This window comes from Gymnodraco acuticeps, unplaced genomic scaffold, assembly GCF_902827175.1.
Source record: "Gymnodraco acuticeps unplaced genomic scaffold, fGymAcu1.1, whole genome shotgun sequence".
Taxonomy (NCBI): Eukaryota; Metazoa; Chordata; class Actinopteri; order Perciformes; family Bathydraconidae; genus Gymnodraco; species Gymnodraco acuticeps.
Genome location: NW_022989843.1, coordinates 3798991 through 3811891, shown reverse-complemented (window position 1 = coordinate 3811891; position 12901 = coordinate 3798991). Strand labels below are relative to the sequence as shown.

Below are 12901 nucleotides of genomic sequence, written 5' to 3'. Positions count from 1 at the left end.
CAGTGAACAACGGTGTTTCTCTCAATCCCTCTCAATTATGTGTTGTCAGACTAGGCCACATTTATATCCCTGAACAGTCTATGTTCTTGATTTTATGTTTATCCAGCTACCTTGACTAATCTCAGCTGGAACAATGTCTGGTGCAAACCTGTCTCATAAAGATAATGTAAACAAATGTTGATACTTTCGCAAAATGGTACCTGCCATGGTATTTTATTTGTGCTCATAACAATAAAATGATGGTTAATCTTTATTTTAGGGTTTTGTTGAGGCTATCAAAGTATTTGGTTAAGGTTAGGGAAAGATGCGTTGTGGTTAAATATTGAAAAGTTGGTGGTGACTTGATGCATGAGACAGGATGTGTTCACTTTATTAAAATGAAACCAAAACCACAATCTTTGCCTGATATAAACCAAAGTCCTTTTGTTGTTTAGGACTCAGGACCTTGAACACCAGTCTGTGGTGTCAAGGCACTGCATTTTGTACGCCTATCATACACCCCGAACAACCCCGAGCTACTTGTGATATTTTTACATTACACTTCCTGAACTAGGAAAAACATTGCGTGTCAGCAGAGTGCAGGTAACCATTAAGTGTTTCACCACAGTCTAATTGGGAAGCCAATTCAGTATTACTGATTGTATGCTGAGATGGTTTTGTTTTCTAATACTTTTTATGATTTACAGGAGGTGCAGTCACAAGTGTCAATTGAGTGAAGACAATTCAGTGATTACATCTCGATAGACAGAAACATAATTTATTAATTGAAATCTTAGAAAAAATTATATTTTTTCCAACCTCATGTTTCCAAAACAGGGCATTTTGATGGTATCTCTCTGCCATTTGACAGAAATATTGGCACTTTATTGAGAGAGAGTATTTCCCTTCTTGGATTTCATGATTATACCGACTGTCTGACAGCTGCTTTGCAAGGGTTATTTTCAGCTCTCTGACACCTGTGTGCTAAAGTGAGGCTGGTATGATAGAGGGGGGGAATGACCCTGCTCACAGGGATGCAGTGCTGTTTTTTTAATGCCAAAAAGCCATGATAATCTCATCATTAATTTCAGCTCACTTTATGGAAGACAATTGAAGGGAAATTTCACCATTATTATAAGGGATGCCATGTCAGTCTCGAATGTTACTTGTAGTTATAGGGGGAAACTGTCAAATACGTCCAATACTAGCAGAGAAATTGCTTTTTTCTAACAGTCAAATTCTGGACAGCGATGAACAGCATGAATGTAATACACACAATGAATTTGCAAATAAAGTTAAGCCTGTACTGTGGAAAAATCCGAAATAGTAAACTTGTGTATTTTGTAAGGGTTTGTCTAACCACTGATTTACCCCATTTTGGCTCTGCAAACTAAACCAAAACAAGCAACTAGTGCCAGCGGGATCAGAATCAATGTGTTTAGTAGCCTATTCTCTTGTGGTCAGTGTAAAACCATCACATATTACCTTACATCTTTATTTAATCCACCATTATGTAAAAAGAAAAAGCCAGAAGAAGGATTTCTTAGTGGTATGATTATGGAGACTTCTCTCCTTTGAAATCTTCATCCTTGGCAGAGAGCCGACAAGATTAGATGCTGTATTTTAACATGAACTCTGCTCACTGTCAGATGCTGCACATGGCTTTTTCAAGAGCCTATAAGAGCAAGGTTGTTGGGTAATGTAATGATAGTAGTTTCATATGTCCTTGCACAAAAAAAATAGGATTTAGAGTAATCCTATAAAAAAGGATGACAGGATTTAGGTTAAAGTTGTTGAGGTGGTCTTTCTTATAAAACAGGAGTAATACATTTTATAAAATGGAAAAAAAGCTAAGTAATGTCTTAGTCAAATAATCCTAGAAATCATATTCCTGTCATTATAACACCTTCATTAGTGTCTTAACAGCCGGATTTGTTTCTTACTGGCCAAAGATTGTGATAGGCCTTTGTGAGGCAAATGAATTATTCGCAGCTCTTTGTGAATCATAATAGAAACAGTGGACTGGATGTTTTCCCGGTGTTACGCACTTCCCTGAATGACGTCAAGCTTTATGCCATAATTTCCTGCACTGATTAGCTTATTGTTCTCTCAGGCTGCTATTGTTTTTTCTACACATATTCTGCTTACTTTTCCATTTTAATGTTCTGTTATTCTTTTTAGTAAGACTTCTTGCCATTGCTGGTTTAAACAAAAAGCTTTTCTTTCTCTTTTTGGCCGTATGAGACTGAATCTTATATCACAGCAGCTCTTCCTTTTGTGCTTTTGAAGCTTGTCCAACCCACATTCAGCTGTCATTATTCAGCTTTGAACTGAATTGAAATGGTCACGTTCATAATGTCCATGAGTGAGCCGCTCATCAAGTAGATACAAGCTGAGTCTTTGTTCTCTGGAGGGACTACGTTTGTTACTAAAACATTTATGAATGATTATCTATGCCGGCATTTATAACTGGATGAATTACAAAACAAAGTCACCCATAGAAGTCAGAAACTTGCAACACATTTTCAGCCGCCGTAGCATGACAAAAGTCATGTTAACTAGAGGTAACACTATAGAAAAAGAAAGAAAAAAACACAGTTTTCCCTCTACTACCACCATTGTTTTAATTATAATGTATAATTTTTTCACACTACTAACTAATGCTGCCAGGGAGCCACTGTCTTCAATATGTCTACATGTGATAGCAGTGAAATACAGGGATAATTGGATTAATTGTTTTAGCTGTGTTAATCATGCTGGGCCGCGCTTTTTATCAAGTCTATCACCCATTAATACAAACAGTGCTAATGTCGATTTGAGTCATCTAACAGCTGATGATGAATGTTCCCAGGGACATGTAATTCAGGTTGATTTCCATCGAGTATTACATACTACAGTTTGTATGCGCGGAGGTGGATAGGTTAGTACATCTGTGTTAATACCTGAGGTGCAGAATTATATAATTACGGCTTTAATTATATCTTTACTGGCTCATCAGTATGCTGTTCACTGACTCTCGATTGTTTGATGAATGCTTTAAGATTGAATAACACCATTAATGGAAGTGCCTCTCGAGCATAAACAAATACAAGACTTAATGGGATAATGTCCTAACCGGACTTATTATATAATATTATTATAATAAATTATAATTTAATGAATTGCTGTCGTCATCTAAACAGCAATGTCCTTTTTAAAAGATGACAACAACCAAGTCCCTGAACACATATAGGAAGTTTCCTAAGCTCTCACTGCTGTAGAGTAAAAGTAAAGAAGGCAGCAAACTTAGGCCAGGTTTACACGGAGACGAAAACAAAAACGAACCTTAGTCGATATCAAAAAAGTCTTCCGTCCACACGGAATCGGCTCAAGAAACGTGTCCGTTCACACGAGACCGCTCAACCCGCTGGAGACGCTGTAGTACATATGCCGGGCCGGTAAGTGGCGCTGTACTTCCGCCACAAAATACACCAAAAGCAGCGAAGAAGACCCCCCGAGCATGGTTGCCATGGTTGACCTTCTGTTTATTCTACGCGGTGGATTCAGCAACATGTAGTTCATGTAGTTCTCCATGTCCACTTGTTGCTGATGGTTGTGGTAGAGGAGCTGTAGATTTTGCACTAACATCTGTAGCATGGTCAGTAGCGTCTGGAGCACGAAAGCAACCCTGTGATCCGCCATTGTTGTTGGCGAAACACATCAGCAATGACGCGGGTGACGTGGGGGTGAGCAGCAGAGGTGGGGAGAGGCGGGGCTATGGCGTCATCGTTATCAGGAAATGATCGTATAGGACGTACACACGGCGCGTTTCGTCCACAGATCTACCCACCTTTGGAGCCGTTATCGTTTGAGGGCTCCGTTTCTGCGGTTCCGTTACGTCCTCGTGTGGACGAACCGTCCATACGATAGAGAACTGTAGCGGATACAACCCGTTTCGTCTCCGTGTAAACGTGGCCTTATTCTTCTCCTCCCTTCATATTCCTTTCTACTCCATTGGTTGTCAAGGTCCACTGTTCTGCCTTTCAACAAGTGACATGTCAGTGTGAGCAGTTAAGTCTGATTACGATCTTTATCATTCTTTAGACAGCGTCTTTGTGTAACGCCCTGTTGTCAGAGGTTAGGGCCCTCTCAGCAACCTCTCTGTGATATTTAACTACCTTTGAAGTTTCCCCAACACCAACACAAAGACTTGCCTGTGGGCTCAATTTAGTTGGTGCTTCTGAAGAGATTAAACTCTGTGTAGGGGAGTCAAAGTGTGGCGGACTGAGAGAGGGCCTTCACAGGCTCTAGTCACAGCAGATTACAATGTTTCTGATTTAAAAGTAAGTGTTGCAGACCCAGGCGGTTTTGACAGCGAGAGATATGAGTATCTGAGATATGTGTTTAATATCTGAATGTTGAGGCCCGAAGCCAAAAATCTAATCAATTCAAACGTTGAGAGAAGTCTCGAACTACAGGAAGGCTTGCAAGACATTCTGAGGCGAGGCATGAATGGAAACCATAAGGTTATAAATCACTGTTTAGCCAAACTTTAACAGGATGAGTCTGAAGCAAACAAATATGGTTGTTTTAGAAACACTTTGATAGTTTTCAAGGTCACATTGTGAAAGTTGAAAAAAAATAAGCGGGGCGGCTACCTTTATTCAACACCTTGAAGTCCTTTGATTTGATAGAGATGGTTTACATGTCCTCTTTGGCTACTCTTATTCTCTTTGATGTAAGGATGAGAAACAATTCGTCACATAAAAGATGGAAGTCTTCAAAGTTTCCCCTTTTCATTATTTTATGTTTTGCCCAAGGCCCTGGGCTAAGTATCCTCCGGAAGTGTGTGACAGGCATGAGTGATGGATGGAAGGGAAGAATAAATGAGAAAAAAGAAAAACGTTTTCAGTTTTCTTTTAGGACACAGAGAGAAAGAACCATGCAGAGCTGGTCAAATAGGGCTTTGACCTCAGCTCCAGAACCTCAAATAGAAGACAAAGATCTAGCTCCACAGCTCACCTTCTCCACCAGAATGGACACCCGTTTGGCTTTGCTCCCCACCGTCTTTGTTATTCAAAACGAAATTCAAATTCCCGGTCGAAGAAAGTTAACCTTTAGCAGCAATACATTCACTGTCATGAAAATTCACAACAGTTTTGACTTGCTCTTTCAGCATGTAAGCACCATAGACAGAGATGGATGAATGTATTTATATTTAACAAGGATTATGGAAAAAAGAAAGATTTGCCAAAGTATTTGTTTATGCTTGCACTCTCATTTTCCTTAGCAAATGGTTTTTGAAGATGTTCAAGACTCCTCACCTCAAGTCAAGTGAAGCTGAATCTTCTTTCATTGTCCTTCTTTGTTCAACAAAACGCTTAACCCAGCAGCTCTCAAATGCTCACCATTGTCGATTCTGCCAAAGGATGATAACTCACAAAGACCACAAGGTTATATTTACAGGCCTCCCAGTTTCCACTGAATACAACACTTACTATATGGAAGCTGAACAGTGTGAAAGAAGTTAAGTCAAAAAAGTGATTCATTGTTTCTGTAAAAGCAAGAAGAAGCAGAATGTGGGAAAAAAAATCCAAGTAAGGACAAAATGAAAGATAGCAGCGAGAAAAAGTATCTCCCTCATTCTCAGAAGTTACTGTATGCAATGGGAAGCAGATGCATCATCAGACAGAGCCGCCATTTAGTCACTTGAGTCCACAGCATAACACATGTCAACCCTTAATGCTTCACTGCAGATAGCACTCATCACTTCTCACACTAGCTGCACAGCTGGGCACGTCCTTGATAAGAAACGATTTTGGACACGAGAGACATTTTTAAACCGGTTGTTTAACACTAAATGAATTACGGCTCAGCTGCATGTTGTCAGCACTCTATTAAAGAGAAAAGTGAAGCTTTGTTTGTACAATGAATGAGGAATGATCTGAGCAAAAGTAACTCCTCTTTTTATCCAGGTTGAGCTTTAAAGTCAAAGCAGAGTCTCAGACATTGCTCAGTGATTTAGTTTAGCTAGGAAAAAACGTGATTCAAGTCATGTCTTTGGACTAATGAAGTATGACTGCAGCGAGCGAGGATTATGGATGTTAGTTTAGGAGAGTCCGGATTTCAGTTCCATGAGAACAGATTATCATGTTGTCTCTGTGTCTGTGTTATGTCTTGAAAGAAGATATTCTCCAAGTGCGTCCTTGGTTACACAGACGAGTTGAAAAGCCTAAACATGATTACCCAGCCCCTTCAGGATTTTACAGAATTATTGCAAGTAACACTTCATTTTGTGGCATCTTCTTTATGACATTTTCTAAGCAAATTGAAAGACGTGTAATATAATCTGCATGAAAAGTGATTGTGAAGCTGAAACTAAGTGGTATAGTACTCTTTAGTCTTCTTTTGCCAATTTAATGTGGGCATACAGAACACACATTAAATTACCATTTTCCTTTGACTTTTAAAAGTGATTTTGCTGTTGAGAAAATATGACATTAAATAGGTAAAGTTATACAAACATTATTTTAATGTTTTTCCTACCATTATGCGAATCCTTAGAAAAGCATTCCTGTCATAATAATCATATTTTTCACCAAGCGCTTATTTTAGAATATATATTTACTGCAAACAGATCTCTCTGTAGAGGAGACACACACATAATAGAAGCATTTTTGTGAAGTTAGATTCCTTTCACTCATATGAATATCAGGTTATAGACCTATTTTATTCGGATTGAATGAAATCTGTTTAGACTTTTACAGCTTTACACATTGACCTCGAGACAAAAACAGCATGCAAAGAGATTTAAAAAAATAATCCACACATTTTCGCTGCATAGTGAATAACATATACTGTGATAAGATATATAACAGTCACGCAATCAAGAGCAGCAGTGCACTGTGGGAGCTTTTTACATGATAGAGCCCACCTGCCTAATCCTCTGTCTGTGGTAACTGATCTGTGTTGGCCACAGGTCACGTGTGAATGCATTATAAATCTCTCTGCTTGGGACTGGTGTGTTTAACCCAGGGAACAGAGTGCTGCATTAGATGTCCACATTCATCAACAGGCTGGAAGTTATCATCTGTGAGTGTGTGTGTGTGGGAGGTGCATACGTCCACACTTGTGTGTATGTGTGTGCTGATTGTTGTTGACCCCATTTCATCATGCGCAACCTGCTGCTCCCACTCTCCCGGCGCTAGAATACTTGATAGCTTCTTTTATTGAATTCTTTTTTTAATTTGGCCGTATCGCATCGCTTCTTTCTCTGCCTTTGAAAGTAGCACTTTCATAGGACACTGATGACACAGCTCATTGGATTGAACGGCTAATCAGATGCTTTTAATGTATTCTCTGCGATTCATGAGATTGGATCTAAGATTTATGAAAAGTCTCCCATTTGCATCAATGAAAAGAAAGTGTTTGGGTATTTCAGGCGCCTTTATCTGCGCTCATATCTTTTTTCATTTCAGCAGAGGGTTTTATCTAGGATTTAAAATGTGAATCATAAGCATCCCTCCAAAACATGTTTTCAGCTGAAGATTGGATTTCCAGAAAAAATATTCAATGTTGTTACTTCAAGCTACCATTTGTGCTCCTTTTGAAAAGGTGTTCCTTATGATGGGATAAATCCATCTCATTTGCATGTTTTTCTCTAAATGATTTAAACCGCTAATCTTTTTATCCAGAAAATGCCTTCTGATTATTGTAATTCAATATCGTTTTCTATTTTTGGTTTAATAATAAGCATTTTTTCCCTACAGCATCTTTCTTAGAAGTTCCCACAGCACCTAGCAGCAGCATCAGTTTAATCTCTCATTATTTTAGTCTGTCAGTCTGAATGTCATCTCCACGTCTCTCTGCAGGTGTGATCCGTGAAAGCTACCAGAAGGGTCGTGACCAGCTCGTTCCCGTGACATTGTTGGCCATCGCCGTCATCCTAGCCTTTGCCATGGGTGCCATCTTCTCTGGCATCATTGTTTACTGTGTCTGTGACCACCGGCGGCGAGACGTAGACCTGACAGGCCGCAAGGAAAAGGACAGCCACCACCTCCACTCCCGCCGCGGCTCCATGAACAGCGTGACCAAGCTGACGGGTCTGTTCGAGACACAGGCCAAAGACGGTCGCCCCGAGGCAATCCTCACCCCTTTGATGCACAACGGGAGACTGACTCCAAATGGGAAGATGCTGATAAAAGCTGACCAGCACCACTTGGACCTTTCCGCTCTGCCGACACCTGAATCCACCCCCATGCAGCCGCGTCGGAAGCCCAGCCGGGGGAGCCGGGAGTGGGAGAGGAACCAGAACCTCATCAACGCTTGTACCAAGGATATGCAAGCGATGGGCTCCCCGGTTATCTCCACAGACCTGCCGCTGAGGGCATCTCCGGGACACATCCCCAGCGTTGTGGTCCTGCCTCTGCCACAGCATCAGCACCAGCTCCAGCCCCACCTACAGCAGCACCAGCATTCCTACCAGCACGAGTACGTGGAGCAGCCCCACCACAGTGACCTCAGCATGGGCCACAGTGTCATGGATGACCAGGGGGCAACACTGGAGTACAAGACAGTCAAAGGCCCCTCTCACAATCTCAACATGGTGGATCCAGATGGGATGCTACCGCCACGTGTGCCCCAACGAGAGGCCTCTCTCTCTGTCCCCCCGGCCGTCCCGCAGATGGGAAAACGTCTGGAGGTCCACTCATCAGTATACGGGCTCCGGAAAGGATCAGCATCCGGGGCTTCTGGGTCGTCTGTCCTCAAGAAGCATAACACCAACTCATCTAACTCCTCCCATTTGGCGAGACATCACAGCTTCAACCGCGTGGAGACTCCGCCCCCTGCCCCTCAGAGGGTGGACTCCATACAAATGACAGCACACGGCATATCTCTGTCACGGCACCCTGGAATGAGCTCCTATGGTTCACTGCCACGAACGGGCTTCAAATATCTCAAGCCTGATGTCCCTCCCAAACCCTCCGTAGTCTCACTCTCGACAAAAGTCAAGTCCAGTGACTGCACATAGTCAGCTAGTTAGCGAACCAGTCCAATCTGATCGGACAGTAGTGAACGTTTTCTTTCTGAAAGAGAGAAAAAACAGGGAAACTGTACAACTTGCATCTTCTTTTAGTGTTTTTTTGTTTTTGGTGTACAGTACAGTGAAAAATGCAACACAGTTTTTTTAAGAAACACTTTCTTTTTTATAAATATGTAAATATTATACAAATGGTTGTCGTCATTTGTTGCCGTCATGAAGCTCATGCTCTGTCTCCCTGTTACTCTGTTAACACACATGGGAACATGTGCTACTGAAACAGAAGATGATGCTTGTCCTGAATATTTCATCCCTGTAGCATTCAAGACGTTGGCTCTCTTGTTTGTTGTGTCTTTTGCCACCGGGACTTAACTTGATATCACAGTGGTAAGAAAGCACACAAGAAGACAGGATGGGGGGTTTGGAGATTAATCGTTGTACAGTACCCTGAGGACTGGGAAATCTGTGCGAGCAAGCACTCAGAGAGACTGAGCTCGGACTGTAAGGACAGGCGGCTTTTCTGAGTTCTGTCAGAAGCTGTGAAAAAGCCTCTCAGTGTTACAGCAATCAAGTCCTGCCTGGGTTTGCCTGAAAGCCTGGGCAAGAGGAATCCTCTACTGTACTGGTTACTAAATCACACATGACTGTTAATACTAATAGCTTGTTGTATTTATTTTTATCAAGTGCTTTTGAAAAAAAAGACTTTCTAGGCCTCAGAGAGAGAGGGGACAGAGAAGAGATCTTTTAATATTAACTAATCAAGTGTGAGAAAAAAACGTATTTAAAGTCATTAAACTGGAGCCCGTAGAACTTTCTTGATGACTGAAAATCCACAAGGTCTTACTCAGTGGGGCCTGCAGCTTGAGATATATGTGACCTCTGTGAAGAGGAGGAGGAGATATTTATTTAAAACTGTGCCAGACAGGGACTTTTACCTTCATGGATCAGAATATCCATTGTTTTAGACCAATCATAAAAAAGACTTCCTGAATCTCACCCTTTCACTCCTCCAATGAGCATCCCCTCTTTATCAGCACTGTGGTTTTGTGTAAGTCAGTAACATTTGTCCTCATTGGTTGCTGGCTTACCGGTGTTATCAAAGCTCACTGTTGCATGTTGCAAATATAAGAGAAGCAGCTGCAGCAACAGTACGAGAATATGTATACACACATACAAAATGGAAGCTGTAAGTGACGCTGCTAGCAAATGAGGAACATATCGTCTTTACTAGCAGCGCCACGCAGGTTAGCAGGTAGAACTAAATCGACATAAACATCTGTATTGCCTGCTTCTTTTTCCACATGTACATTTGTGCCTTACACCCTAAAGTAGTGACAATGTTTTCTTTAATAGCTGTTAACTTTGTCTCCTTGTAGTATTTTTTTATTTTTCTTACGTCATGATATTTCCCTGGTTTGATAAAAATGCAATTAAAGAATGTAGGTGTTATTGTTGTAATTCTGGTCCCTAGACATTACACACTTACAGTCGAGAGGGAAGACAGGAAGGATTTCCCTTTCTTCTTTCACTCTTTCTTATACATACACACACACACACACACAAACACACCCAAACATTCACACACACACACACACACACACACATCTTTGTGGTTCATTTCTGATTGTGCCATTAATGCGCTTAAAGCAACCCTTTATGTTGTGCTGGCAGTGTCCATGAAGACGTTGTGAGTGTTTTTGATTTTATATTTTATACAATTTAAAAGTCCTGGTATTTGTGTTTACTTTTTGTTGCTTTCTGTTGGTTTGGAGTAATGGTCAATTGACTGATTAACCGAACAATTAACATGTGTTACTTGAGAAGGCCAGTGTATGGGTATCTTGCTGGTGCACTGCAATAATAAAGCAACACTAGCAAGCGCACAGTGTGAGATACACATAAGCACCCAATGTACTAACACAGTTCTAGGCTTCTTGTGTGCATCGTAACACTCAGTTGTTAGGCAGTTGCAAAAACAGGCTGGTTCCTGTGAGAAAAGTTGATATTTAAAAAAACAATATTAAAAAAAAAAAATTGACCTTGTTTAACTCCTTTTTGTAAGAAAAATAATGGAGGAAGTTTAGTTTTTATTTTGCTTCTTTAACTCTCCCTATGAAAGCCTTATGAACGGCTGAAAGTTTGACTAATCTGACCTTTTTACTTAAGGGTTTTCATTGATCACCCCCAACACTTAAATCAATGGAGCACTCCCTTAGTGTTGTATGTGTAGATAGGTAAAAGTTTACTCGATAAAGCAATTTTCTGTTTCTCAATGGAGGAAAGCCAACTATGTCTCAATCCACAGCTAACGTGGGAAGGAACGTGAAGGATCTATGACCTGACTAACGTGTACATAAACGCTTGCAGGGTTTATTGCAAATGACAGGGTCAAACGAGCCCAGAGGAGGGTGCCCCTTCAGGAACATAGTCTGGGGGAAATTGAGACATTCATCCCAATACCTAAACCTGTGATCTTTAAAGTGCAAAGGACCCAAGATTAGTATGAAGGGGTTTAAACTGCTCCAGAAAACCACTTCATTGTAGCTGGTTACTGGGCTCTACAAGGCCCTATTTACACCCTCCAGTGTGCTGTAAAGTGCAAGACACAGCAACTTTCCCAAGCCTGGTATATTGCTGATCTATAACTAAATATTTCTTGTCTTGAAATGTTCAGTTGTAGCAGCTTTCGCCTCGGAGAATTGCCGTGTCCACACAGTATGAGAATCAAGGTCTGTCTAGGTCACGAGGTTAAATGTCCACATCCTGTTTAGACGAGTACATTTAGCTGTGGGTGCATTTCTGTAACATCAAGCGTTTGATGTCAGTGGGGTTTGAAGACTTTAAAGACTGGACTGGGTTTGACTGTGAAGGCTGCTGTGGACAGTGAGGTTCTTTGGTGTGTGCCTTTTTTGTCTTTCACCCTTGTTATAATACACTGCTATTAGATGCAAATCAACTCTCTTCTGAACTTCTCAATCTTTTGAACTTTGTAAGCTTGTAAGATATTGTGACGTCACAAAGTTTTTTGCCCTACTCTCTCCACTTCCTTAACATCTGATTCACAGCTTAATGTATGTTGTAAAGAAAAAACTCTTTAATTTAATGCAAAATGTAATAAAAAAATAAAAATAAAATTCTTGTCATGAAGACTGTGACATGTCCTTGACTTCTTCCACGTGTTTCTCTGCCTATGGTGGTTATCTTTATACTAAGAACATCTTTATTCTTGAACTTTGTAAAACACCATTTAGGGAAAACCAAGCCAGAGTTTTGCACACGATTTAAAGATTGTTTCACTTTTGAATCAATTGTCAAAAAAAATTGTAGAATTGTGAACTCAAGTAAACTATTCTTCTTTGCTTGTATAATATATACATTACCAACCCCTTGAGATCCAAACAACTTTTCTTCAGAACAAGATTCCACTTCAGTTACAAAGCACTAAGTAGATAAAAGTACTTATTTACTGAAGTGAATATGAATTCCTTAAGTTCATGTCTAATAAGGGAAAAAATAAAGACTAGGTAATGAAAGGAGGGAAGAGGCTTCTATGGTATTATTGATCCTGTCAGCTAAATGAAGCAAGCCATTTGATAGAGATTGGATGCAGCACTATGTTGGCACACTGATACAGAAATCCCCTTTTAAACTACTATACGTAATTGTCCATAGAGGCATTAGGGGGAATTGTAGTGAGGATTGGCGGTGATCCATTAAATCCAATATAGGAAATCAATATACTATTCTAAAGTTAATTGCAAGACAAAGGAATGGATGATAGCTTATTTTATTTTAGTTCCATTTTCAAGTTAATAACCAACAGTTTGCAAACAAGATTGCCACTTTATGAGGTGATATGTCAAAGTTGTGTTTCCAACTTTCCACCGCCCCCAGTTTATCTTC

At 40.5% G+C, this 12901-nt stretch overlaps 1 protein-coding gene across 1 annotated transcript in view; it reads left to right on the top strand.

Annotated features, from left to right (window-relative positions):
* The window catches only part of LOC117560854 (semaphorin-6A-like), a 45949-nt gene extending 33804 nt beyond the window's left edge, over positions 1-12145 (top strand). The window contains 1 exon segment of the mRNA XM_034237937.1: positions 7830-12145. Coding sequence (XP_034093828.1) covers positions 7830-8989 — 1160 coding nt within the window. The 3' untranslated portion in view covers positions 8990-12145.
* The last annotated feature ends 756 nt before the right edge of the window (positions 12146-12901 follow it).